General features: G+C 40.2%; 1 protein-coding gene across 15 annotated transcripts in view; it reads right to left on the reverse strand.

Moving 5' to 3' along the window:
• Positions 1-26,990, reverse strand: part of MICAL3 (microtubule associated monooxygenase, calponin and LIM domain containing 3) — a 241,424-nt gene that overhangs the window by 21,518 nt on the left and 192,916 nt on the right. For 8 of the 15 annotated variants that reach the window (XM_072654153.1, XM_072654164.1, XM_072654160.1 and 5 more), the window contains 8 exons: positions 25,778-25,891; positions 22,805-22,951; positions 20,985-21,067; positions 18,253-20,116; positions 17,829-17,923; positions 9,530-9,580; positions 7,350-7,460; positions 6,097-6,190 (listed from right to left, as the gene is read on the reverse strand). In XM_072654153.1, the coding sequence (XP_072510254.1) occupies positions 6,097-6,190; positions 7,350-7,460; positions 9,530-9,580; positions 17,829-17,923; positions 18,253-20,116; positions 20,985-21,067; positions 22,805-22,951; positions 25,778-25,891 (2,559 nt within the window). Of the gene's footprint in view, positions 1-1,659; positions 1,711-6,096; positions 6,191-7,349; positions 7,461-9,529; positions 9,581-17,828; positions 17,924-18,252; positions 20,117-20,984; positions 21,068-22,804; positions 22,952-25,777; positions 25,892-26,990 lie in introns of all 15 variants that reach the window. The other 7 variants (XM_072654166.1, XM_072654162.1, XM_072654157.1 and 4 more) reach the window with 4 other exon arrangements.

The following is a 26,990-nucleotide window of genomic DNA, read 5'->3' on the forward strand; positions in this document are numbered from 1 at the left end:
ATATAAAACAGTGGTAATATTATTTTAGAGATAGTTGTCCAAACTGGAAGACAATGGTTTTCCATGAAGTTTGAAATCGATTTTAAGAGTAAAGTTCTTTTCTGTTATTATTAGTTGCTTCTGGAACTTTTTAGATTCCTATATGCAACAAGCACTAGGTTAGGACCAGATCATGAAACTGGCCTATTAAGTGTGATCTCCCAAATCTAGTCCTATGTAGAAGACTAAAAAGCACCACGCTTTCTTTGTGTGGTAGCAGTAACACTGGCTGGGGATTTTATTTTAAATATACAGGTTTTACAGGGATTTTAAAAATGCTTTGTTTCATACATCAGTTTTGATTTGGGAAGCATTTTCTGCACCCCTCCCCCATCCCCACGAGTGTTAGGAGGAAGGACTAATGAGGATATTAGATGGGGAATGGGATATGTTAACTGGACATTTAGCATCAGCCCTTTTACAGCATCTAGTAAACAGGGACACTGATGTCCCCCAAAGTAGCAAAGGATCTGTAGTGCTCACAAGTCTAGGTAGCCAGGGATAACTTTATCGAATGAAATTTATTAACTGGAGGATGGGCTCCCAGAGAGGCAAGGCACTATTCATAGACTGGTAATAACAACAATACTAAGAGAGGTGTGTGACTCTTATTTTTTCAAGGGAGATAGATTATTTTGGCCTCTGATGGGTATTTCCTAGCAACTCATTAAAGAGAAGGTGGATCACACAATACCGCAACAGCAACCAAAGAATGATGTTTTCAAAAATGAAAAAATCAGACAAGATTGCTCTTGGAAGAATGGGGCTCAGGTAAGAAGGAGATTTATCTTTCTCTATCTTTTCTATTTTGTAAATTCTTCACTGAACTTTGGGCATGAAGTCTTTAAAAAGAGGGTGATAAGGACCTAACTGAAGATTGAGGAATAAAAATTTAGACAACAGAATGTCTTGCTGGCAAGCCCTTAGGTTAAACCTAGAGACACAAAACTTGGGCTCAAATTTTCTAAGTTAATGAAAATGTGGGGACTTAGAGATCTAACTGGAAAAATACTTAAACACTTAAGAGACAAACATTGGAAACATTTAGGGGCAACTCCGAAACTTTGATACTTAATAGAGTCTTGTTTCAGGCCAGTGAATATTCATAGAAATCAAAGGGTCAGGAGATCCCATTCACTTTTGGCATATATGAAATTCATCTTTGGGAACTTTGTGCTATATATCACTTAGGAAGGAGTGAGAACATCCTAACGAAAAAGGCTTGAGCCTGTTATGCCAGAAATTGGGTCCTTCAAAAAATTACAGTGCACTTACTTATCATAAGGAAGATAAAACATGTAGGATATGGAGGAGGTTAAAATCACTTTGGAGAAGGAAAAAAAAACCATCTCTTTTGATAAGTGATAGAATTAGGTTAGGGAGTGTGAGATTTTGATGTGAAAAATTGAACAGAATAAACCACTTCAAAATTCTTTCCTCGAGTACCCGTGGTCTAAGGAGCACTTGGTGTATAGCTCATTTGAGCTGGAAAAGGGCCTGTGCATTTGCCATTTGGTTATAAGGCTTATTTCCTCTTGTTTATGAGCAGGGGATGGGGAGACAGGGTAGGGAAGGACTGTCAGCAGGGTTAGTGCCAACAAGAAATGCTGCTATACATACCACCCAGATGCAAGTCGATGATGTCACTGTAATAAGACTCTCCCCAATAGTCTATAACAAGGAATTGGTGAAGAGAGAGTTACTGGATCAGATAACCCTCCTGCCTCCCCACCCCCACCCCAAGTCAAAGCAATACGAAGGTAGTATACATACATACACACACACAGCAGGAGAGACAGAGCAATAGCAAGAAATCATGAATATTTATATATTTATTTATATACATTCTAATAGTAGTCATTGGAGAACTAAGAGAAGGTACAGTCTTATCCATGGATAAGGCAGGAGTTCTTCTCCATGGTGGTTCATGATCTGCTGCAAATGTGCTCCTGGTTTGTAATACTTCAGGAAGGAAATACTGTTGTTTGTATTTTTTAAAAAATGTTAATGTTAGTGAACAACCTGCAGCATCTCAGAATATGACAGGGAAAATTTTGCAAATTGTGGGAGGAGAAGACAATATATGAAAGAGAGACAGGAGGTATACAGACATGTTGGTTGGCAGGAAATCTGTGTGGAGAACTACTTTTGACAACTCAGAATTTGCGAAAGTTGAAGGTGGGCCTGTTAGGAAAAGATTTCTCAAAGTTTCTGAACTATGGACCTTACGTTAGGAAGATAATATCACCAGTGTTTGTTCAGGAAACCATTTCTTTGAGGGTCTTGTCCATGGATCCTTCACAAAATGCCCAAACCAGGAGAGGCTCGAGAAAGTGCAAGGACAGATCAGAAGATTACCACCCTGCATAGAGAAGGTGCTCAATAATTATTTATTGAAGAATTGGATGATTATGGAAGACTAATCTAGGTCCTATACTGAAGTGATAAAGGAGAGGAAGTATAAAAACCTTCAAGATCACCAATCTCTTATGTTTAATAAGAGGAAAACTGCTAACCCCAGGAATTCCCACAACAATACTCTGGTGTTCAATTCTTTCTGGAACCTTTTCTTTCTAGACACATCTGGAGCTAAGGAAAAGTTGTTAATCTTAAGACAAAGCCATATCTCTGGTTTAATAATGGCGCCATTAAAAAAAAAAAAAGAATGGAGCCATTTATCTATGAAACTCCTTGCTATCTCCTCAGATTTTCTGTTCATTCTGAAATGGAACATAGATTTTCTTTGTGCAAGTACTCCTCCAAATCCTGCTTGCTCTGATGCAACTGGTGTCAAGCTTTCCAAAATATCTTCTTTCATGAAATTTGGGCATTTTCATCACCACATACTGATAACTGTTGTCCAGTGGTGGATTTCAGTTTCTCATATATCCAAGAAGGAAGAATTAGATGGAGGAAGGAGTCAAAGGAAGACTCTACAGACTTAGATGCTGAAGTTGTTCCTCCAGAATTAGAATGGAAGATGCATCAGATCAAAATGATGACACTGTCCAACTTCAGACTTTCACCTCCCACCCCTAATTTCCTAACTTGCTTTGGTCATTTTTATTATCTCATGAATAAGAGGTTCCTCCCACAAGCACTGGACAGAGATGAAAATAAGTATTACAGAACAGAATGTGGCCAGTCAAGTGCTGTTCAACTTGTTCCATGTCCAAGGTTAAGTCAGTGGTTTCAGGTCTGGATCAAGAAACTGACACTGCAGGACCAACATCCCAATGTAAAAGATGACCTAAGATACTCACTGGTATTCCTGGGTCTACATTTCATTGCAATCCAGATGTCAGAGAACCTTAGGCATGGAGTGAATTACACAACGGTTTACCTTCTTGACATCCTACTACTGGTTAGTGGATACTTACTTGGTTTTTTCTTTGGCAGTGCAGATCAGACAAAAAAGTCTGATCCAGGCAATCTTGGGAAACAATAGTGTGTTAGATATGACACAATATGTTGCTATATTCGACCTAGCATAGTGCCTCAGGGGATGGAGATGAGTCTTACTCTTTGATGCCCTGGATCATCATACTCAGCTAAGGGCATCTTCCTGCAGGAAAAGACAGAAACAAACTAGACAGAGCTCAAATGCGCAACAAGAATGATAAAAAATAGGATGAAAGATAGAGGAACAAGAAAAGAAGTCAACAAACATAGTGTGGGAATTTTAATACAAGTCCACTCTTAGGAAGGATGGGGTTAAAGTAAGAAAAGGAAAAAAACAAGCTGATTATTTGTAATAAGAGTAGATTTGAAAATTCACTCATGAGATATTTTTCCAAGAGAAGTGTGAAAACTCAAGAAGGACTTGAAAAAGAGAATATATTTTCGCTTCTCTGGTTTAAATGCCGACATTCCTGAGGTAGAGGTCCTTCCAATTATACAAGTTTATGAGAAATTAAAGTGGACACATTATTAGAAAGAATCATAGAGGAAAATTTCAATTAGAATCCTCAAGGAATTTCTATTTTCTTTGGTTCTTGGGTGGGTCACGGATTACATGTAAAGAGATTAAAAGGCTGGCCGGTTTTTTTTTTTAAAAGCAGAGCATTAGTCTAATTATAATGCAGAGACCAGTGTTTTAAAGGAAGGAAGTAACATATTAATAATTTAACAAGTGGCCTCAGGATTTTTTGACTGAGGAGGAAAGGAATATCCTGAACTAGAGGAATAATATTAACTGTAAAATGTAAATCCTGACTCATAAGTTATTCATTTTGATTGTTCACTGTCAGGTTCACTAATCACTTTTCACCTTGGTAGAAGGAATCTGAAGGAGGAAGGAAAGAGGGGAAAAAATGGTACAGGCTTCCTTTCATCATCTGTTGGGAGACAGGAAAAACTGAGACATCACAGAAGAAGTGACCTGTTAAGTGGCCAAGTGTCAGCTGGAGGGTATTTATGATGGGTTGGTCCTATCACTTTTGAAGAATAGAGAAGCAGGTTTTTGTCCAGGAGGCCAAGAAAGAATGAGTTAGTAAAGCCAAAACAGAAGTCAATAAGTGCACCATCTTGGCTCATAGTAGGAACCTGAGTTCTTCTTATGGAAAGTCTGCATTAACAGCATCTTCATTTAACCTCCCAGTGGGGAGAGTACTTATCAAGCTGTGAGACTCTCTAAATCTTGTTCTATGGCAGATGGCCCAGGGTTCAGAGGCTCTGTGCCTCATTTGGTAGCTTGAGCTGTACATGGGGTAGAGCAGACAATTCAGAACTGGAAAAGAGTTGGTTAGGTTCCTATGTCTTTATATCCTCAGAGGGTAGGGGGAACCATCAGTTAATGGTCAGAATCTGGAGTACGAAGTTGCTCATGCCTAGGCCCTTCTGCTTCCTAAAAAAGGAAGGTTTGCCACTTTGTAAGGTCACCTTGCTTAGCACAGTCACAAATAGAAACCCAATTCCTCATCTCAGACAAATCCAGTCAGTCAGGCAGATAACTTAAAGAAAATGTAAGAAGTTGCCCAGAAATATCCTCTGATTCTCAAGCAAGATGGCAATCCATGATTCTGCTGCTTTTTCTGAATCTAGCTGGCTACTCTCCAAAGGTTCAGGCAGGTTCTAGGAATAGAACCCATCCCGCTGAATATCCTTGGTTTTCAATTTGGGGTGCTCCTCTGGCCTCTCAGACATAGTTATAGTTCTGCTATCTACAAATCATACAACCATATGCTCACTGCTAGGTGTCTTCTTTCTTCTCAGGATTTATTAGAACCCTTGATATCAGACAACTGTGTTTGGTCATTAGGTCCAGGATCTCAAACCAGCAAGACATCACTTTGCAGACTAAAGATAATGATCTGTGGGGCTGGCTAGGTAAGAAAATACAGGGCAAATGTGAGGCAATAGACTTTCTCTCTAGTCAATGTCATGGCTGAAGTTGGCAATGGGAACTAAATTTGTCCTAAGAAGGGACTCTGTACTCTAACAGCAGTGGGTAGTGGGAACTTTGGGGGCAATGTACCCAACTTGGCTTGGCACAGCTTCAGGGCAAGGCTACTGGGAAGAGAGGATGTGGGGTGGTTGGTGTGGCACCTATGCAGGCCAGTTCTGTGATGGTTCCTTGTAGTAGTCTCCCTTCTCTTGTGACCCTTGGCACGCTAGAGAAAACAAGTCAGCTTCATTTTACGTTATTTCCTTTTCAAAAACATGAGACAAAGAAGGAACAAGATGTCCTGGTAAAGACCAGTGCCCAACCATAAGTAGGTGAAATGGGTTAGCATTCATTATCCAGAGACTGGGAAGCTTCATACTGGGGCCAATAAATAGGTCCATACCTTGGGGCAGACCGAGAAAAGGATACTTCTCTACCCTGAACAAGCAAGAAGTTACAGAAACTTGAGGATGAAGAGAATTGGCGAATTCTGTTGGGAAATAGAACTGAGTTCCAGGTAAGGGGAAACTATCCTAACACCAGAGGAGGAATATTCTTCCAGTGGTGTTAGGGTCCCTTGTAAATAAACACCAGAGATTTGCCCTGTGGGGAAAGGAGGGAGAGATGTTGTACAAATCCCACAAAACAAGCAACCCAAGTAAGCCAGGTACCTGCTTCACCACGGAGAGCCTTTTCCACTGCAACTCCTCTCTCCTCTAGTTGCCTCTGCTTCTCTTCCACCTGCTCCAGCTGTCGCTGGATAATCTGCCAGGGGCCAAGAAAGAATTAGTACGCACCTCTCTTTCCTTCCTATCTCAGAAGAAAATCAAATTACAAAAATACAAAATGAGGAATAACTAGCTAGGCAAATACAAAAGAAAAGGATCTAATGCTAACAAGGACAACATTTCCACATGAGTTTGCCATCACCAGTGGCAAAAATGCCATAACACATTTCTCCTATCCATAATATCATTTCATTCATACTATTTTTTCTATGGACTTAAATATCTCATCTTCTAATGCTTTCCAGAATTGCTACTGGCACGTGTAAACAGTATAATAGCACAAACAAATTACATAAAGCTGTTTAGAATGGATCACATCGGACTCAAGCACAACAAAATAAGAACTAGAAGATTCAGAGAAGAAAAAAAAAATTACTTGGTGTTAGAAAAAAACTAACCAAAGAGTAACAACAAAAAGAATTAGGATTATTTACTTTGGAGAAGACCAAGTGGTGAAAATTTTAATACCAATAAGTATGAAGAAAACAAAGAAAAAATTATATTTTAAAATTTTTATTAGCCACTTAATTCCTTTAAGATATGTAAGTTAGAAAGAGGAATTAACAACATTTCCTATTTGCCTAGAAAAATTGGGACAAGAAATTTGTAAGATGGGGTTTTTATAAGTTAGGTGGCAGATAATCTTTACTTAGATCAAAATCCAAGGGTATGGCAATTCTTATGGTATAAAACTTGCTAGCTTTTTTTAATGATCCAGCCAAGCTCAGGACTTTATGAAACCTCAAACTTGGCCTTCTACTTGTCAATAGCTCTACAAAGTTGGAATGTCTGTGGCTGTACAAAGCCAAGGTTTTCTGATGAATGCAAACGGTACTGTGGGATTATCTCTCAAATTAATTTGAAAAAGTCTGGGAGGCAAAGTTCAGAGACTGTAGCTATTCCTGTTTTATATACTTTCTTTTTTCCAGTTCAAATGTGATTTCACTGGTGTAGGGAAACTCTCAGAGAGGGGATTCCCTCTATGAATAGATTAATAAACGTTCTGCAATTTATGATTTTAGAGACAGAAGGGTTGGGATGCTTGGAGGTTAAATGACTGAGTCTGAAGATAATGATGACCACAGGCATGGGTCCTTCTAGGGTCTGTCTGTCATTCTCCAGCTGGAGGACATTACCTGGGCTCTATGTAATCGCTTGAGTTCTTCCTGCTTAGCTTGTCTCCGAGCAGCCTTCTGTACTCGCCTCGTCAGTTTGGCGTTTAGCTCCTCCTCAGTGTAGGTCCTCTGCTGGAAGAAAGTAGAAGAGGTTTTTCTAATAGGTGAATGTAGGCCCGGGATATGTGAGGCAGAGAGTCGAGGAGAGGAGGGGGAGACCCCATCCCTAAGGATAGAGTCTTTCCTTCCTGGAACACTGACAGATAAACAACTGTCTTTCTACAGAGGTGCTCACAGTGCAGGGAGTGATGCTTTCTGATATAGACAGAGGGCAGGTGTGGTGCACATTCCTAAATAAAAATTTCCTCCTGCTCCAGTTGCTATATATCCTTGAGGATTTATAGATCATATATTTTTAACTATGTGATAAAGACAGAGAACAAAGGGGGAAATTGGTCACAGGTGAATTAAACGGACATCTCTTTTCCTAAATGAGATGTCTACTTACATATGTCTGTACATCTTAAAAAATTCTTTAAATGTAGCCTTGCACACATACATAGATATGTATCTATGGGGGTATATGTATACACATATGTATAGGTATACCTACACATATATGTACATACACACACGTACATACTGTAAGTACAGGTACATGGAGCTGTATCTAGATACACACAAAATCTGGCATGTCTTACTAATACACCCTGTCTATTTAGTACACGGAGAAGATGTGAAAGAAAATCTGTATCCTTAATTTTTTTTGGATTAGATCTGTGATTTCATTTACAAGGGGAACATAAGGAAACTCCCCCTACCAAAAGTAGACTGGCACCTGCTCTGCAACGTGTGGTCTTAGGGAGCTGGCTAAAGGTGGTGAGAGGTTCAGTAATTTGCAGGATCATGCAGCCAGTATATGTCAGAAACAGAACTTGTTCGCTCAGATCTTCCTGACAGATGCTGGCTCCCTATCCATGCATCCTCTCATTTATAAGCTTTACTATCTAGTTTCAAAACTCAGTTGCACAAGATGAATAAGCTTTTCAAGTCGGTTTCAAGGAGACTCATTTTTGAGGTGGTTAGTACTGGGCAGGCAGGTAGGTTGTGCAGAGGATAGAGCACTGGGCCTGGGGCCAGGAAGACTCATCTTTCTGAGTTCAAATCTGGCCTCAGACACTTACTACTTGTGTGAGCCTAGATGAGTTACTTAGTCCTAGTTGCCTCAGTTTCCTTATCTGTAAAATGAGCTGGAGAAGGAAATGGCAAACCGTTCCAGTATCTTTGCCAAGAAAATCCCAAATGGGATAACAAAGAGTCAGATATGACTGAAAAGTACTGCGTGGATTCTATTTTAAATTTGGGAAAATATTAGTCAAATTCAAACTTTCCATAGAGTGCTGTTTCAAGAAGGAACTAGACCGGTTTTGGGTTAAATTTCGAGTTTACACAGAGGCACCAGTCTGAAGCTGCTTTATCCTGTATGGTCACCAAAGGGTTATCAGAGGGGATGAGAAAAGGAAAAGGGCAACTCCCTAATCCCAAAACAACTACACTGGGGGAAATAATGTTGATCTACAGTTGTGGGTCATTAGGGTTAAGTGGGAGTCCAAGATGGTCTGAATAAACTCTTCAACAAATATAGAGGGAAAGTGACCCAAACTGCTACACTGCAAGTTAGAATTTTATACAGAATGCTCTCCTCATTACATTTCAGAAAGCAAAAAAGAGAAGGAAAGAGAAGAAAATGAATTTTTAAATTCAAGAAACAGAAATTATAAATATTGGTTATATGTTCTCTTTTCTATGGAATGACACTAGGTAGCATTTAGGTAATGCTATTAATTATAGTCCTCTGAAATAGCCTGTGTCTTGTCAGTTCACAATGGGGTTTAAAACTGCTGAGATGAAGGCTGCGGGCCATGGTTGGCGCCTCTGCACAGCTCTGCACTGAGAGTTACATTTCCCTCTATGAGCCTTAGAGCTAAATAATCACATGCATTTTAATCAGCCAAATGGCGGGATTCTATTTTTTTTTAATGACACATCTAAAGGAAATTCTGCTGTCTCTGTTGGCTAAAATTCCATGCATGTATGGTCAGGGTTAGTGAGGTTGTGGTTGTAGAATCAGGCGTAGTGGGCTGGGCTGGTTAATAACAAAGATGCATGCAAAGGCCAGCCGATGGGAATGGAGATACTACCTTTGATGAATATGATCTCTTGAATGCCAAGACGTGTGGTACATAAATCGACTTTAGATTGGATACAGAAAACAAACAAAACAGTAACAATAACAATAAGTAAAAATAAATTAATTTTAAAAGAACACACAGAAATGGAGCAAAATCAGTTAGATGCTTAAAACATACACAGGACTAAAATGAATTTTTAAAAATGTTACACAAGCCTTCATGAATGATGAACTTGGTGTGGTAGAGTATGAAAAAACTTAGCAGATGCCGTCTATTGCAAAGCCTCTGGCAGAAGCATCTCAATAAAATCTAGTTTTGCCAAAAGATTCTCCATTTCACTTTAGCTTTCTCGTACCCCAACCATGATACAGCTCTTTTTTCAGAAAATTCCGTTTAAAGTACCTGTATGTAAAATACCTTCTCTTCTGTTCAGTATCTATATATTCTAGGTTATCTACATTAGTCATTACATATATGACAAGAGATATACTTAGGAATATTCACTAAAGCATCTGAATTTGGCAAGAATTTCTTTCCTCTAAAATACGAAAGGTTACTGTCCTATGGATGCAAGGAAGCACAGTAGAGTAAGCTGAAAAATTTCCCCAGGTTTCACCTACTAAGAGAATTTCAGATCTGATAAAAGTCGATTCATATTTAACATCCTTCTCATTGTCAATTATTATTAACATAGTAACAATCATCATCCATATAGTGTTTTAAAGCTCATAAAGCATTTTCTTCATGTACTGAGGGGTATCTGGGTTCCCCTGAGACCTAGCTGAGGTAATCACATAAGAAGCCACTAAGGGAGGTAAAGAAGTATTAACATGAAATGTCTATATTCTGACATCCACTTCCAAAGGATGAAAACGTCCTCTGAATTGAAAGGGAAGCTATTGGCTGAATAAAGATTGGCCACTCCATGGAGGCTCTTAAGAAGCCTGTCAACCTTGAAACAGTTCTGGAATTTGAGACAGGAAGTAGTTGTGTGGACTGAAACACTGCATTTAGCAGGTGGCAGTTCAGAGTTAAATAGTTAGAGGCAGAGAGCAGAGACTCACTCTCCAGAGAGACAGATATAGACAGGTAGCATTCAAGACAGGAAGAAGCTTTGAGTAATGTGAAGCTTGGCAGCAGAGAAGAAAGCCAAGCATGGATTCAAGGGAACATTCGCCTTGACATCTGGGAGATAAATTATGAAGAGGACCAAGTCCAGGAATCTAGCTGAATGACCCACTGTGCAGAGATGCTGCAATGAGGTGGAAGCAGAATGAGCATACCACAAGAAAAGAAAGGACACTGATGCCCTGCAGTACCAGAGACATGAGCTGACCTAGCCATGTGTTCCCCATGTGCGTCCTCCACTGTAGTACTCTTAAATTTTTGCCTAGTCTTCTAGTGCATTTGTGCCCAAGACTTACTAGAAGAAGAGGGAGGATATTTTGTAGACACTGTTCTTAAACCATTGTAGTATATGCCTTTTCATTCAGCTAACTGTGTTTATTGGCTCACGATCAAAGGTCAGTCTGCCAGGGGTTGCTCATAAGTTACAGTTTTTGGAGTCTGGACACACCAAATTTGAATCTTGACAATGAATATAAAAGTCACCCTTTGGGAAGGCAGTCCTGTGAGGTAGGTAGTACTAATATTGCTCTGCTAATTTTATAGTTAGAGAAATGATATTATTTGCTCAGAGCTGTAGAACTAGAAGAACTGAAATTCATATCTAAGTCTTGTGATTCTAAGAATGCCTAGAAGAATGAATGCTGGATTTGGAGTTGATCTACCTAGTTTCACATCCTAGCTCTGTGACTTAATTATCTCTGTGACTTTAAACTATGAGTTTAAATTTTCTAACTCTCAGTTCCTCATGTGGAAAATGATGGGAATTGTACTAGATGGTTTCTAAGATTCCTTCTAGCTTTAAATCTATGACTGAGTGACCTGAACACCAGTGGCTCTCCTCCATCTATCCACCCACCCACCCACTCATCCATTCATTCATCCATCCATCCATCCATCCATCCATCTATCCATTCACCCATCCTTTTATTTATTTATACACAGTTATTTGTTTAGTTATTCATTCACTTATTTTAAACACCAGACCACAGTGGAGTTATTAATCATATCACTGTACCTTAGAACGATGGGATTTAATGGTGGAAAGGCCTTTAGAAATTATCTAGTCTAATCATCTCATTTTAAAGATGAAGTAACAAAGAAGTTCAGCAACTTTCCCAAGGTCATAGGGTAGAAATGAGGTAAGCTACATCTTGAATTAAATCCTTGAACTCCAAATCCAGTATATTCTCCAAGCTGCCTCCCTGTCTGTCATTCCTGCCTTGTTGCTCCCTGTGTCTAGTACTGATTAGAGGTTCCTTGCCCTTCCTTTCATCTACTAATCCTGTTAGCAAAATGGAGGTAGTGTTGGAAGCAGCTTTCAGTTTTTAGTTATGTGATCAGATAGTGTTAAGCATCTTGGTTGTACCATATTTAAAATTCTATCAGTAAAAGACAAGGAAAGTCCTGATTCAGAGCTGTAGCTAATGTCACATTAAGTTTAAGGTCCTATTTTCCACTCTTAGAAATTGCACCAGTCTGGTGTAAAGAGTAAGAGAAAGAACTGATGCCATCTGAATACAGATTGAAGCATACTTCTTTTTAATTTTCTTTTTATTTTTCTTGAGTTTCTTGTGTGTTTTCTTTCACAACATGGATATATTTTGCATGACTACACATGTATAACCTATATTGAATTGCTTACCTTCTCAATGAGGGAGAGAGGAAGGGAAAGAATTTAGAATTCAAAGCTTTAAAGATGAATTGTCTTCATATGTAGCTGGGGAAAAAATAAAATACTAAACAAACAAAAAAAGAGTCCTGGGAGTGCAGAGACCTGGCTTTTGTCCTGGGGTTACCAATAATTGTGTTATCTCAGGCAAATTACCTAACCTCTATGGGTCTGTTTCCTCATTTTAGAATGAGGAAGTTGGACATCTAGGTTCCTTTTGGCTTTAAAACTATGAGACATGTGATACTAGATAATCTCTCAGATGCTTGCCCATTCTATGATTGGTTCTGTGCCCATTTGGGTAATGGGGAAGAAAGGAAATCTGTTTTGCCCCTAATGTTTGTCAGACTCTTGGAGATGCCTCAGTAAATGGCTGGTGCTGTTCCAATGCTTGCTTTGGCAAAAGTATCTCAACCACTCTGCCAGGGCTGACTAATTTCCTTGTAGGACTTTCAGTTAATATGACAGATCATTTGACAATACAAGTAACCACAAATGAAAGCTCTACCGTACAGTTTGACCACTACTAAATTTAGGCAGAGCTGACAATGAAACAGAAATTTTGGAGTACAACAGGATACTTTTCAAGGGCCTCCCTGCAAAGGGTACCATCTCATTAAATAGAATTTTAGGGCTGGAAGAGGCCTCTTAGGACACCTAGTCTCAACTGTATTTCTATAATAAGTGGTTATCCCATTTTTGCTCAGCAGACTCCCTATCTACCAAGTTCAGGCTATCACCTCTCTTTTGGACTACTACAACAGCCTCCTAACTGGTCTTCCTCCATCAAATCTCTGCTCGCTCCAACACATAAAGATTGGTTATTGATGCAGGTGTTATCCTTAAATTAGTTATCTCTGTGCAGTCAGACCATCAATTTCCCAAGGCAAAGACCAGAATTAGTAAGACATTAGAATTACAATTACAATCAAAATTAGTAAACAAACAAAAAACAATTATGAGAAAATATATGGTATAGAAATGAAACAACACAATCTTGAACTACTTCAGTAATTAGTAATAAAAAATGGGAAATAATGACACAAATGATTATAATAATTTTAGACCTTTCTCCAATCACAAAAAAATGTAAAAAGTGCATAGAAAATGCTTTAGTTAGCAAACATTTAGCTTACTTGCCAAGAAGAAGATGGTGGCCAAAGACAATAGTTTAGAGCAAGGCCACTAAACTATAAAAGGATCCCATAGGCTCATATTGACTTAGGAACCACATGTTAAAATTATCGACGTTTACTGTAATTTAAAAATTGCATATTATTATATGCAAAGCACTGCGCTAAGCACTGGGGATACACACAGAAAAGCAATTATAATCTCTGTTTTCAAGGAGTAGGAAACAAGTAGATAGATTCACAATAGATCATAGGATGTTAGATTTAGAGGCAGAAGGGGCCTTAGAGGTCATTTACAATACTCACTTTATGGATGAGGAAACTGAAACCCAGGGAGGTTCACTGATTTGCCTGAGCCTCCTAGCTCCCAGTGCCTCACCCCATTGAAATAACTTTCTGTTTATTTTGTATATACTCATATCAATCAATCTGTAAGCATTTATTAAGTGCCTTCTATGCCAGGCACTGGAGATGCAAAGATTCAACAATGGACTCCACCTTTACCATTTTTCAGTCGACAGAAGGATATAAGGAATATAAAATTCCACTGTGAATTTCTGATTCTAACTATGAAAAAGCATTTGATTTGGTAGAGCAAAATGCCACCTTAAATACAAAGTATCTCATTCATATATCAAAATAATTCAAGATTTTAAAAAAAGATAAGCTAGAGCTTTAAGGTTTACAAAGCACTTTACAAATACTATGTCACTTACTCCTCAGAACAACACTGGGAGGTAGGCAGTATTATCACCTCTACTTCACTGCTGAGGAAACTGAGGCAGATATTTGTTAAGTGATTTCCCCAGATCACATAGCTAGCAAGGATCTGAGGCTACTTTTAAACTCAGATCTTTCTGCCTCCAGGTCCAGTGTTCCATCCATGGTGTCACTTAGCTGCTTCCTAACACAAGCCAACAGAAAGAACCCTATTTTAATAATCTTGGGATCATAAACATCATGCAAGATAAAGAAGTTTGCTTGCCAAAAGTGTCTGCCATGAAGAGTCCAAGTTGAAGAAGAAATCTCTGTGGATGGTAAGGTCCTCCAGATGTTGCTGTTTACAGATTAAATTGCATGGGCTGTATAAAGTCCTGGAATATGGCAAGTCTTCTGGAAAGAGATCTGAAACCACTTGAAAAAATTTGACCATACTGGAAAGGCCAAGGGGATAAAGAATGCTCATTGCCCAGATTACACTATGCCTTTAGATGGTCAACTTGTAGAACTTGTCTATCAGTCTGTATGTCTGGAACACAGCACTGATAGAAAACTGGATGGGCTAGGAACTGATTAGGAAGGAGTGGACTAGATTACCTTTGGGAAACTGCAAAGCTCTTTTGAGCCTCTCAAGGGAAACGATAGCCCATATTTTTGATACCAATTTGTTTAATTAATAAAACCCCCCTTCCCCAGTATTTCTGTATGGAAGCAAGATGTGAATACAACAGTTTCTGAAGAATTAACAATGAACATTACACAGAAAGTAAGGGACAGATGCTTGGTAGGAGTGAGAAGACCACCATATAACCAATGAACAAGAACAGGAGTAAGTGATATCATCAAGGACATGTAAAATAGGAAGAAAAGATAGGCTGGTCACATGTCAAGGGTGAAGGATGGTAAATGGACAAACCCTTGTGATGTCAGGAGAAAGCAAGAAAGCCTCTAGAATGTTGGTTTCTAGAAAACTTTATGGGAGGATATGGAAAATGGAAAAGAACTGCACGGGTTGGGCAGATGTGGATAGGCTGTGCTCTTTCTCACTAAAGGGAACTTATAAATCTATAAGATCACAGATCATGAACTATTTTGTATATACTTAGATATGCATATGTTCTTTCTAACAAATATAAACTCCACGAAGGCAAAGACTGTTTCATTTTTGGTTGGTGTCCCCAGAGTCTACTGCAATGAAATTAAGTCTGTAATTAAATGTTTATTAAATGCTACTGACTGATAAATTCTATTACACTTTGGGAAGGGCTTTAATTGTTAGACCTTTCTCCTTACCTCAAGCCTATACTTCCTCCTTTGTAATTTCCACCTGTCGCTACTTGTTCTGTCTTCTGAGTTCAAACAAAACAAGTCTGTTCCCTCTTCTGAGTCATAGCTCTTTAAATACTTGGCCCCTTCTTTTCCAGGCTAAACCTTCCTTATATAGCATAAACTTAAGGACGCTCACCATTCTAGTGTTATTTGTCTGGATGCTGTCCCAGATTAATAAAGTCCTTCCTAAAATGTGGCATCCAAAACTGAACACCACACTCTGGATGTGGCCTGACCAGAACAGAGAACAGTTGGATTAATCTGCCTAACCTGCTCTTCTAATCATCCTAATCTAGGGGTTCTCATAAGGTTCCATAGGTAATTATAGTTCAGCATCAATGCCATGACTTGGGGAAACCAGATGGGGAATACTTGATAAGAATTACATTTACTATGTTCCATATTATGGAGCATAAAGGTCCAGAGTAGCTATCTATCTGAACTCCTTTTTTCCTATGCTTTATGCTGGCTCAGGCCTGGGCATGGCTGGGTTGTATCTGAAAAAGATATATTTATTCTTGATAGATGAAGAGCTGGCAAAGACTTGGGAAAAACATGAAGTAACATTATCCAATTTCAATGACTAATTTTTATTCAATCTAGGATTTTTCTTAAAGAGATGTGGCCAGAATTACAAGTGGTGTTTCAGGCCAAAATGAACTACTTGTGCCTGCTCCACTGTAACTAGGGTCTATGATGTAAAGACCTAAACCTCATCTTGATCAGGTCTATTTTCCTTTCCCTCTCTCTGATTCTTCTAAGCAGTTTATCTGACTGGTCTATCTCTGAGGGTTTGTGATGAAGACAGAACCCAAGTCAAATGCCTTAGGAAACTTTGAGAGAATGATGGGTAGTTTTTTTCCCCCTTTGAAAAAGTTGTTTCAGTTCAATGTGAAAAGGAAGTGAAGAGATAATACAAATGGTTCATTTCTCCAAAGAGAGTAAGCCCTACTTTCTAGCAGAGGACAATGTAGGATGCTTACTGAGGGCCTCATATCCCTTGCCCAGTGGCAGTGTTCAGAGCTAGGGTCAGTGGGTCTGTATGAAGGCTCTTTTTGGATCTGTTGGTCTCTCCCACCTCTTTCCCCTTTTATTGATCTCTGCTCCCTCCCCCTTCTGCATTTTAACTGAAACGCAGTCTGGTCTGCAAAGGATCTTGAGGATTAAAAGATGGTACAAAGAAAGATGGGGGTAGTGGAGAAACATATTATTCCAGAGATACAGCCCTTTTGCTTCCCAGGAGAAAAGATTAATTGTATTTTCAGATCCTAGGAGAAATGGCCATAGCCAAGCCAAAAACTTCCAGAGTCAACCACTTTCCATCATCATTCCACTGGATGCTCCTTAATACTGAAAAATCTACCCTCACTGGCAGATATGTAAAATGTGTAGAAATGCCTAGCCTCAAGACTCTTTACTTACTTATTGTCTATCCCTTTGCATTGTAATCCCCAAATGTACCCATATTAAGGGCAGCTCCCTCAGCCCAAGAAGTGTGTAGCATGCTTTTATCACCAGGAAAACTGATATTTGCACACGTGATTTCCACAGGGAATTTCTGAACAGAGAGACAACAACCTGAATTCTGGTTTCTATAAAAAACAACCCGAATTCTGGTTCCTATAATTACCATGCAAGTGAAAGTCCAGACACTTCTGGGATCACAGGCTAAAGAAAATCTGGTGATGGGTCCAAGAAGAACAGCTATAATTTTTCCTACGTGGGAAGAGTCCTTACATGGATATGCCATCCAGATGTTAAAAGAATCATAGCTACAGGTGACGCTGGGTAAAACTTTGCTAGAGATCAGATGAAATGCTTAGGTATAGCTTCCCAGTGTTGAATTTTGTATGTCTTGATTTTGTTTGACTCATGTCAAAGGCCAGTCTGCCTCTAAGTCACCCCTTTCTTGCAGAGTCACAGTTAGGGCTTTAGGAGGAACAAAGTGGCCCCCAAATGTAATACTGGCACAGTCATCACCATTTTGGCACTGGACCCTTCTCATTTTATATAACCAGAAACTCATCATAAAAATTTATAATCTCAAATTGCTCATCAGAAGCACTTAAGAAATACCTATTTTTCAAGACTGGCTAACTAGACTCAATCCAAGTGTGTCTTTCTGTAGAGATAGCAGCTGCTTCATCCAAGAACAACAGAAGGAACTGGCTTTCTTGAAGGGAAACCCAACAATTGGTCATAGGTTTTTTTCTGTGTCTTAGAAAACATTCCTCTCCTCCCCACCAATCATCAACAGTGAGTTTAGTAGGAGACTTTGGGAACCTTCTATCCTTTCTGACATCATTAATGCTCATCTGTCCATGCCTACCTCTCGCTTGGACTTTTGGGAGGACCTCTCCAGGACATCATCACTGGAGAGATCAGAGTCCTCTGAGAAACTCAGGTGTCGACGTAGTTGTAACTCTAAGAAAAGAAGAAACCAGGTTAAAAAAATGACTTAAATTCTACACATAGTCAGCATGTCTCTCTCCATACAGTGGATCCTGATAACCTGGCTACTATTATTTGTCAAGAAATAAAGTCAACCCCCAAAGAAAAAACAACATACCCTGTAAGTATTCTAGCAGCCATAATATTTTCATTCTTTTTAAACATACTAGTTCCCTTCTTCTATGTCTCATTCATTGCTAATAAAGAGATAAAGGGGGAGGGGCAGATTTAAAGACATGCAAATGGCTCTCATGACAAGACCCTCTGTTGATACCTGTGGATGTCTGTATCTATTATCATACCTGTTCTGACCATAGGAGACATTTTACGCTTCCCAGAGTCCACTGTGGCACCACTGGATGGAGTGCTGGGGCAGGATTTATTATCTACCTTCTTCTTCTTGTCCTTCTTGTATCCTGAGAATACTGATTTCCATAAAGATTTAGGCTTGGCAGCTGATTCCTCCAGGACATTCCCACTGGGCTTTTCTAGTGGCCGACCCTCATTCTTGGACTTCTTCTCTTTCTTGTTCTTTCGGGGGGAGAAGAGTGAAGATCTTTTCTTGCTTTTTCCACTAGAACCCTCAGAGGATGTGACAGAGCCATCAGGACCTCCTGAATCGGATGGAGGAGAAAAGAACTCTTCGCTGGTTGCTTCATGTGTTAGGGTGGGCACCTCAGATCTTCTGAGACCTGACTGCTTTACAGGTTCTGAGACCAACTGCTCTTTTGTCTTGGAAGGCAAGGAAGCTGTTTTGTTTGAGATCCTAGAGGTTCCAGCTGCAATGGAAGCTGTCATCTCCATCTCTTTCATCTTTTTTAACTGTTTGGCCATGGCATCTCGCAATGCCTGGCTCTTCACAGATTTCTCTCTGGCTCTCATCCGTTCTTTGGCCAGTTCCTTGGCTTCTGGAGACACCATAGGCAGCCCCCTCTTTTCTTGTTGGGACTCACCTTCCAAAGCAGGCAATCTACCATTCTCTTTGGCCAAGGGTGGGTAGAGAGGTTTCTCTGAGGAGGGCCAGCAGCTAGGTGGGGTGAAGAACTTTTCCTGGAAGCTTGTGTCTTCTGTCTTCTCATCATATGTGTCTTCCACATCATCAGCAAATGGAATCTCATCAACGCTTTCCACAAATGACTTCCTGACCTCTTCTCTGGATGGCTGGGATGTTTCTTGGTGGGACCGAACAAGGACTATGGGAGTAGTGGTAGGTGAGGGCTTGGATTCAGTTTCATTCTGCCAGGAAGCCTGTTTCTTTCTTCGAAGAGTTGCTGGTTTCTCATCTGGTGGTGGGGGAGGAGGAGGGCTTGAAGGTGGTGTGAGCATGGTTGAGTCAGAGGTATTAAAGCTCTGACTGGCCAAGGTCCTCATGTTGGAGGAGCTCCCATGAAGACCCAGGCCAGAGCTGCTGGACAAGTCTTTTCTCTCATCATGGATCAAGCTTTTCAGTTCTTTCTCAGATGGTGATTTAGGAGTCAGCAGTGATGGCTGATCGCTATCTAACTTTGGTATACCTGGCCTTCTAGGAGAAGGCTGGGGTTTTAAAAGATGGATTTCTTCATCTTGAGACACATTCTTGGCTGGATATGATTTCAGGGACACAGAATCAAGGCTGGGCAAAGTGAAACTTGGTTCAGTACCCTTTTTTCTATCCACTGGGGTGAGCCCAAGGCTTCTGCGTATTTCAGCACTCTTTAACCAAAATTCCTCCACGAGGTCATTCCGTTTTATGGATTCATCTACAGCAACAGGGCTGCAGGGCTTTTCCACTGCATCATCTTGATCTTTACGAGTGAGGGAGACCAGAGGAGTGGATGTTATTATTGGACTGGGTTGGAAACATATAGGAGACTCTGTGGGTGATGGAATGGATGTTTCAGAGGAAGGCTGGGGCTGAGAGCAGATGGGAAGTTGTGTGGAAGGTGAAAGAGAAGCCACTGATGGGGAAACGGGTCGGGACACAACTGGGGAAGTGGTCATGATTGCTTCTGGCAGTGCTGCTGGCTGAGACCGAATAGGAGACAGTGTCGCTGGAGTGTTCAAAACCTTCTGATCAATGGGGATTTCAACTTCTGGCTTTTCTTTGATGAGGAATATTTCTGGGAAAAAGCGCTCCTCTGGAGATTTCTCTTTACTGAAAACGGAAGAGAAGGGATCTTGGATGTCCTACAAAAAAAAGCAAATAAGCAGAAATTATTTCGGATGAGTTGTTTTCTTTAAGGTTGGCTGTCCCTTTAATGATTCCTTTCTAAGACAGGCATTTTTAATTCCTCTCCCTCCCATAGTGCTTATTCATTATGAAGAGCTTTCTTCAATTTTGTGATCTACTGACTCAGTAAGTAGGTTGTCTGCAGAATTTATATATTGAGTTTTCAAGCATTTTAATGCCCTCAGGCACCTCAAACACATCTTGCATTCTCTCCAAATGATTTCTCATTCAGTTTCTACTGGCAAAAAAAGGATATACAAACTAGAACTCAGTTTACATCTAACAAAACTCCAAAGGTTTAAGACATATAGCCATGTAAGGTAGTGATATATGGACCTTTCATTTTTATTTAAATAGACCATTCTTTTTATTCTTATTTTTCAAAATGACTTTTCCAGGAGCTCAAAGCTTTTTACAGATGTTCTTTCGCTTATGCTCATATTATATCATGTGAGGTACTATATTATTATCTATATTTTACAGTGACAAAAACTGAGGTATGAAGTGGTTATGTACTTTCTGAGGAAGCACAGGAAATAGTGTGGTTTAGAATTAGAACTCTGGCCCATTATTGACCTTTGTCTTACATTGTGCTACTTCTCCAAATAAGGTGATCGGGTCAAAATGTACCAGTAGCTTCTGTTAACTCTTTGGCAATTCTGTTAAGGAGAAGAAAGTCTGCATTTCCTTAGGGGGGATTACAAGCTGAGAGTACTCCCATCTTTGATAGAGACAGTTCCCCGAGGAAGATGAAAGTTGCTGTCAGTAATTCTAGGTGCACCTTCCCGCAATGAACCTGGGCCCCAAAAACCCATGAAAGCTTACCTCTGCTTTGGCTTTGCTAACTGTGGAGAGTGGACCAGTACTTTCAAGAGGAGACTTGCTAGGGCTAGAATGTGGAGAGGGACCTTAGGGAAAAAAAATGACAGTCAGTTATGCTGGTAGAAGACTATGGCTCGAATGAAACTGTAATTTGAGTGTGGAGGGGGCATTCTTTCTTATGACACAATTGCAGCTCATCTATGCCCATTTGTCCTGTACTGTTTTTGCCCATGTTCTCCTACATATTTATTAAAGATAAAGAGGTTAGATGAGAAGGAAAAAAACTGAAAAGGAAAAACATTAGTCTGGGGGACTGGGAAAAGGCTCCTGCAGAAGGTGTGACTTCAGCTGAGTCTTGAAAGAAGCCAGAGAAAAGTATGAGGAAGAAGGGGACAGAGCATTCCAGGCACAGGAGACAGCTGTGGAGGGGAGAGGAAGAAAACATTTGAGGCAGGGATACCAATTAGGAGGCCTGTTTTAGTAGCCTAGATGAGAAGTGATGACGACTTTTAGTCAGGTGGTGGCTATGTGAATAGAAAGAAGGGGTCGGATATGAGAGATGCTCCAGATATATAAATATCTGTTTATATAAATATAAACTGCAAGATTTGGCAAAAACCTGGACAGTGAGGGGGTATGAAGAATTGAAGATATTGACCAAGCTGAGAACTTGGGAGACTGGAAGAGCACAGAAGCCCTCAAAAGAAACAGAGAAATTTGGAAAAGGAGTTAGGTTAGGGAAAATGACAATGAGTTGTTTTAGACATGTTGAGTTGTTTATGGGTCACTCATTTTGGAATGTCCCAGTTGATGACAGGGTCTAAAGCTCTAGGGAGAGATTGGGGTTGGAAATACAGATCTGGCAGATATCTGCTCAGAGATGGCAATTAAACCTTTGAGAGAGTGTGCAGAACAAAGAAAACAGGGTCTAGGAGAGATCTTTTGGTTACATCTACAGTTAATGGTCATGTTACAGGTGATGATCTAGCAAAGAAGAAAAAGGATGTTTTTTGTTGTTGTTGTTGTGTTAGTCCTTCGTTGCCAAAGAAGACCATGCCATTAGAAAAATGATGACATGACTTGCACTTGACTTTATTTTGAGTGAGGGAGGGCTGGGCAAGGTCACCAGCCTCATTTCTCCTTTGGAGTCATCTGAATCCAGTGACCAGATATTCATCAGGATGACTGGAGATGGCCCAGGATGCAATGGAAGACCTTGATCCCTTTAGGCCAAGGTCTATTCAGGTATTCACTTAGGGTGAGGTAATTTAGTGCACAGGCCTGTTTAAGAAGTAGTCAGGGGATGGCCCCTTTAATAAGGCAAAGAAAAATAACTACATCAGGCTGGGAGAGAAACAGCAAGTTACTACTGATAATCACTCTTAAGCCAGGAGGGTCCAGAAAACCATGGGCTTCAGAGTGCAGTAGGTTTAAGGTTTTGGGAAAGGAAAGGAAAGGAAAGGACAGGAGAGGAGAGGAAGAAAGAAAGGATGATCTAGCAAAGAAGAAAAATAAAGGGTGGTTAGACTGGTGAGGAGGAGGACCAGGACAATTGTTGAAAACCTAGAGAGGAGAGAATATTGAGGAGAAAGAGATGGATAGATAATACAACTGATAGGAGTTGGGAGGGCAGCCAAACCAGACTCACTTTTCCCTTCATACCAAGTGTTTCTAGATCTATTTCCCAAACTCCCCTGGATATGATCAGTCTATTCAGAGGACCTGGCAGAGTCCCTGGATTATTTTTTCCTAGAGGATCCCCACAATTCCTACAGAGATAGTCACTCACTGGAATGAAGTCATTTCTCTTGTTAGAAAGTTACCTTCTCCTTGCTGGTGTGGTGGGGAGGCTGCCTGCTCCTTGTCCTTCTCTGACACCTCAAGCATCAGCTCTTTTTTTCCTGCTTCCTGGCACTGTAAACCCAACTCAGCTTCAGCATCAGATGGGATGTCATCGGACCAGCGCTGATCTGAGAGAAGAAAGCCAGTAAAGTGTTCTACATACAAGCTGTTATTGTCTTTCCTTTCCAAGACTTCCACCTTCTCAGGCTGTAGCAATCCCTATCAAGCTCCAGGGCAATCATATTCTAAGGTTCGTTAATCACATGGGTAGTATGGGAGATTACAGTGATGGACTTGAAGCCAGAAAGACTTGAGTTCAAATCTTGTCTCAGATGCTTACTAGCTCTATGACTCTGGGCAAATCACTTGACCTCTCTCCACCCTTGTTTTTTCATCTGTAAAATGGGGCAGGGATCCTCTTCCTCCTTTTCTATTGTCATCAGAGGAAAACCTGTGGAGGGCATCGGCTTTCCCTCACTCTTGCCATGGAATTTGTCCACTACATTTTTCTGAACACAATGTTCTGATGGAGCACTTTACTCTGGCTATACTTTGGGTGATACCCATTTTAAATTCTTTGGAGTACATCGACTACCAACACTGCTATTCGTAATAACAGTACCTATTTCATAGGGTTTTTGTAGGGATCAGTGAGATAATATATGTAAAGTGCTTCACAAGTCTTAAAATATTATATAAATGCTAGCCATCATTCAGTTTAGCATGAAACACAGTCTCTTGAACTCATGACTCACAGGTAAAATTTGAGGGCACATGGTCATCTGCTTCATGGAATTCTGTGGAAGTTTATCAGTCTAGTTTCATTAGGATTCTACGAGGACTTTTAAGTTCACAAACACCTTGGCACTAGTGATTCATGTCTGCTCCTTTCTAAATACATGGCTCAAAGCCCATGGCTCACTTGTACCTGCTTCCCTCCTTCTAACTTGGTCATCTCTGTCTTATAAATCTTCTGATTCTCTGAAGACCCCCTGCCAATGAAAGTCATTTGACTTGCAAAGCCTTTTTAACCCAGTCTTTTCTTATACTTCCAGTCTCCTGACACATTACGCTCCACTCCCCACCTCAACATACACTTCAATTCATTGGCACAGGCCTCTTTACAGTTCCTAGAATAAGATACTTCCATCTTTTGACTCTAGGAATTTTCACTAGGTGTCCTCCATGTCTAGAACTCTCCCTCTTCACTTCTGCCTCATTTCTCTGGCTTCCTTCAAGTCTCTGCTGAAGGGTCACCTTCTGTAAGAAGTTTTTCCTGTTCTCCTTAATCTTAATCCCTTTTCTCTGAGATTATCTCCAATTTAGCTTGTCTATATCTTGCTTGAACAAAGTTGTTTACACATGTTATCACCTTTATTAGAAAGTGGGTCCCTTGAGAGCATGGATTATCTTTTACTTTTTTTTTTTTGCATCTCCAGTAAATGCATGTTGAAGTGGATCTATTTACATAAACCAACTACAGTTCTATCCCTTAAAGTCTGTGCCATCTTTTTCTATCTCAGCTGAGCCCTTTTTCTTCCCTAACAATAGGTACCACTGGGTAGCCTTGATTTTCCTTCTAAAAACAATGGATGAATAGTGCCCTTCTCATTTCAAAGCACCTTATGTAGTTTGCTGTCCAGTCGTTTTTGGTCGTGTCCGATTCTTTGTGACCTGTTTTGTGATTTTCTTAGCAAAGATACTAGAGTCGTTTGCCATTTTCTTCTCCAGTTAATTTTAAAGACAAAGAAATGGAGGCAAACAGGGATAAGTGACTTGCCCAGGGTCACACAGCTAGTAACTGTCTGAGGTCAAATTTGAACTCAGGAAGAATCTTCTTGATTCCTAGCCTGGCGCTCTATCCATTGTGCCACCTAGCTGCTATAGGTCATGCTTCTTTTTTTTTTTTTTTTTAAATGAAGAAACAATAGCACCATTAAGAGAAGTCCCACATGAAAAGAAATAATGCTGTGCACCTGCAGAGCCCATGACTCAATTGCCCAGATTCTCTTTTTAATGTTTAGACATTATCCTCTATGTTCTCCTGGCCAGGGCTTCCTTACCTTCACAACCTCCCTAGGTCTACACTGCTCTCTGTGCCTCATTCCACATATAACCAGTTCCTGTTTCTCTCTCTCCTCTCTCCTGTATTTCCTCCCTCTGGGCCTTTGCAGAGGTGCTGCCTCTTATACAAGATGATCCTGATCCCCGCAAGGCAGTGCCCTCTCTCTCCTGACAAGTGCTATGCATTCACTTTGCCAAGATCCTGGTCAATGTGGGCTCCATGAAAGTAGGGGCTGGTTCGCTTTTCTTTACATTACTAGAGCCTTGTACATAACTGGTGATGAATAAAAAATTCTTGTTGAATAGAACTTGGTCATATTTTTCCTGCTCCAAGCTCCCAGTTTATTCCTGGGGGGCAATAATCTTCTAGTCTAGAGCAACTCAAATAGAGATAGGGGCCACTAATATATGTATATAAAGATGCCTGCTAGAGGCACATTGATTGGTTTTAAAATGAAATGTTATCTATGTTTTATTGTATTATTATTTATTTTGTTAAATTTTTCCCACTTACAATTTAATCGGGGCCACACTTAGGAGGGTTTTGACACTTCTGATCTGGGGAGTCTCGTATAAAGCCAAGGAAGATCATGTTCTTAAACCCCAACATGGTAACCCAGGTGAATTTCTAATTAGCTTCACTTGGCAGGTGTATACACTCAGGCACATTCCATATCATCAGCTGAGCCAGGAAGGAAGTAAGAGACCCAAGTCCTGTGCTTTCTATTTATTTCCTTCTGTGACCTGGTAAGTCATTTTCTGGGTTGGCAGGGTATAAGGCTGTTTGCTTTTGTTTTTTAACTCATTCCCAATCACCAATCATGGTGTTCCCACACACAATTTGGGGTTTGCTACAATTTGATTTCCTCTTCTCTGGCATTGCCTCTTACCATCATCCAGCTCAGCACCAGTGTCTCCAGTGTCCCCATCCTCTGCTGCCTCTTCCTCTATCTCTGCAGGCTCAGTGTCCACATCTTCCTCCAGATCATTTTCATCAAATGGGGCTGCAATACAGAAAGGTTAAGAGAAAGAAAGAGACTGTTTCCAGAGCAGGGAAAGGGCTGGTAGTTACTCCGGGTAAATTATAGCATGGGGAAGTTCTCCATGTATAGCTGAGGCAGGCCTGAGAGTGAGAGGGAAGGAGGATCTGAATATGACCGATATTCAGATCTGATCTGGACCATGTGGACTGATTTTACCTAGGTCAAGCAAAACTCTAGAGTGATGTGAAAGGTTGAGACAAGCTCAAGATCTACCTGGGCCAACACCATTCTTCTTTTCTTCTCCTGGGAGTTACAAAGGCACAAAGCTCAATGTAGGTTGAAAGGGCATGGACCACGAGAAACGACATCTTTACTGAGGGAGAACTGAGCTTTTTGTTGAGCTCAGTCTAACATTCACTTTAGCCTGATTCCTGCTGTTCTATTGTATTGCTGTGGAAAGAATCAGTAATCAGACTCCATGGAGGCTCTGAATAGTTGTCCTAACTTCTCCCAGATCCTTGTAGCAGAGGCTAGAGCTTTGTTTAAGGGACTCAGAGCAGCACTCTTAAAAAGGAAAAGGCCAAAGGAGAAGAGTGGTGGTGGTAATTAACACAAAGCCCACATTTTGGATAAAACAAGACCTTTTAAGTACTACAAATGTGAGACAAGGCATTAATCACCCTCATTCTTGCCAAGGTTAAATTAGCCTCTCCATACACATACACTGAACTTGTCTATTTGAAACAAAAACTTCTTTTGATTCTAACTCCTTTTCAAACTACCTCCCTATATCTCTTCATTTACTGCTAAATTAGTTGAAAAAATATCTTCTACTCCATTAGATTTCCTTATTGCTTACTCAGTCTCCACCAATAACCAACTAATTTATAAATCCAGCGAATGACCCTTCTTAGTCCTTGTCCTTCTTTAACTGACCCTGTGGATATAACTCTTTTATGCAATATACTCTATTTCATGTTCACTATGAAATATGAAGTTATATTCACATACATGTCTAATTACTGCTATTAGATGATGAACTCTGATTATAAACCCTTCTGGGTATTCTCTATCCATTTTGGGTTTCCATTATAATGCATGCTTTTCTTTCTCCTGCATC

Source organism: Notamacropus eugenii, chromosome 3 (assembly GCF_028372415.1).
Source record: "Notamacropus eugenii isolate mMacEug1 chromosome 3, mMacEug1.pri_v2, whole genome shotgun sequence".
Taxonomy (NCBI): domain Eukaryota; kingdom Metazoa; phylum Chordata; class Mammalia; order Diprotodontia; family Macropodidae; genus Notamacropus; species Notamacropus eugenii.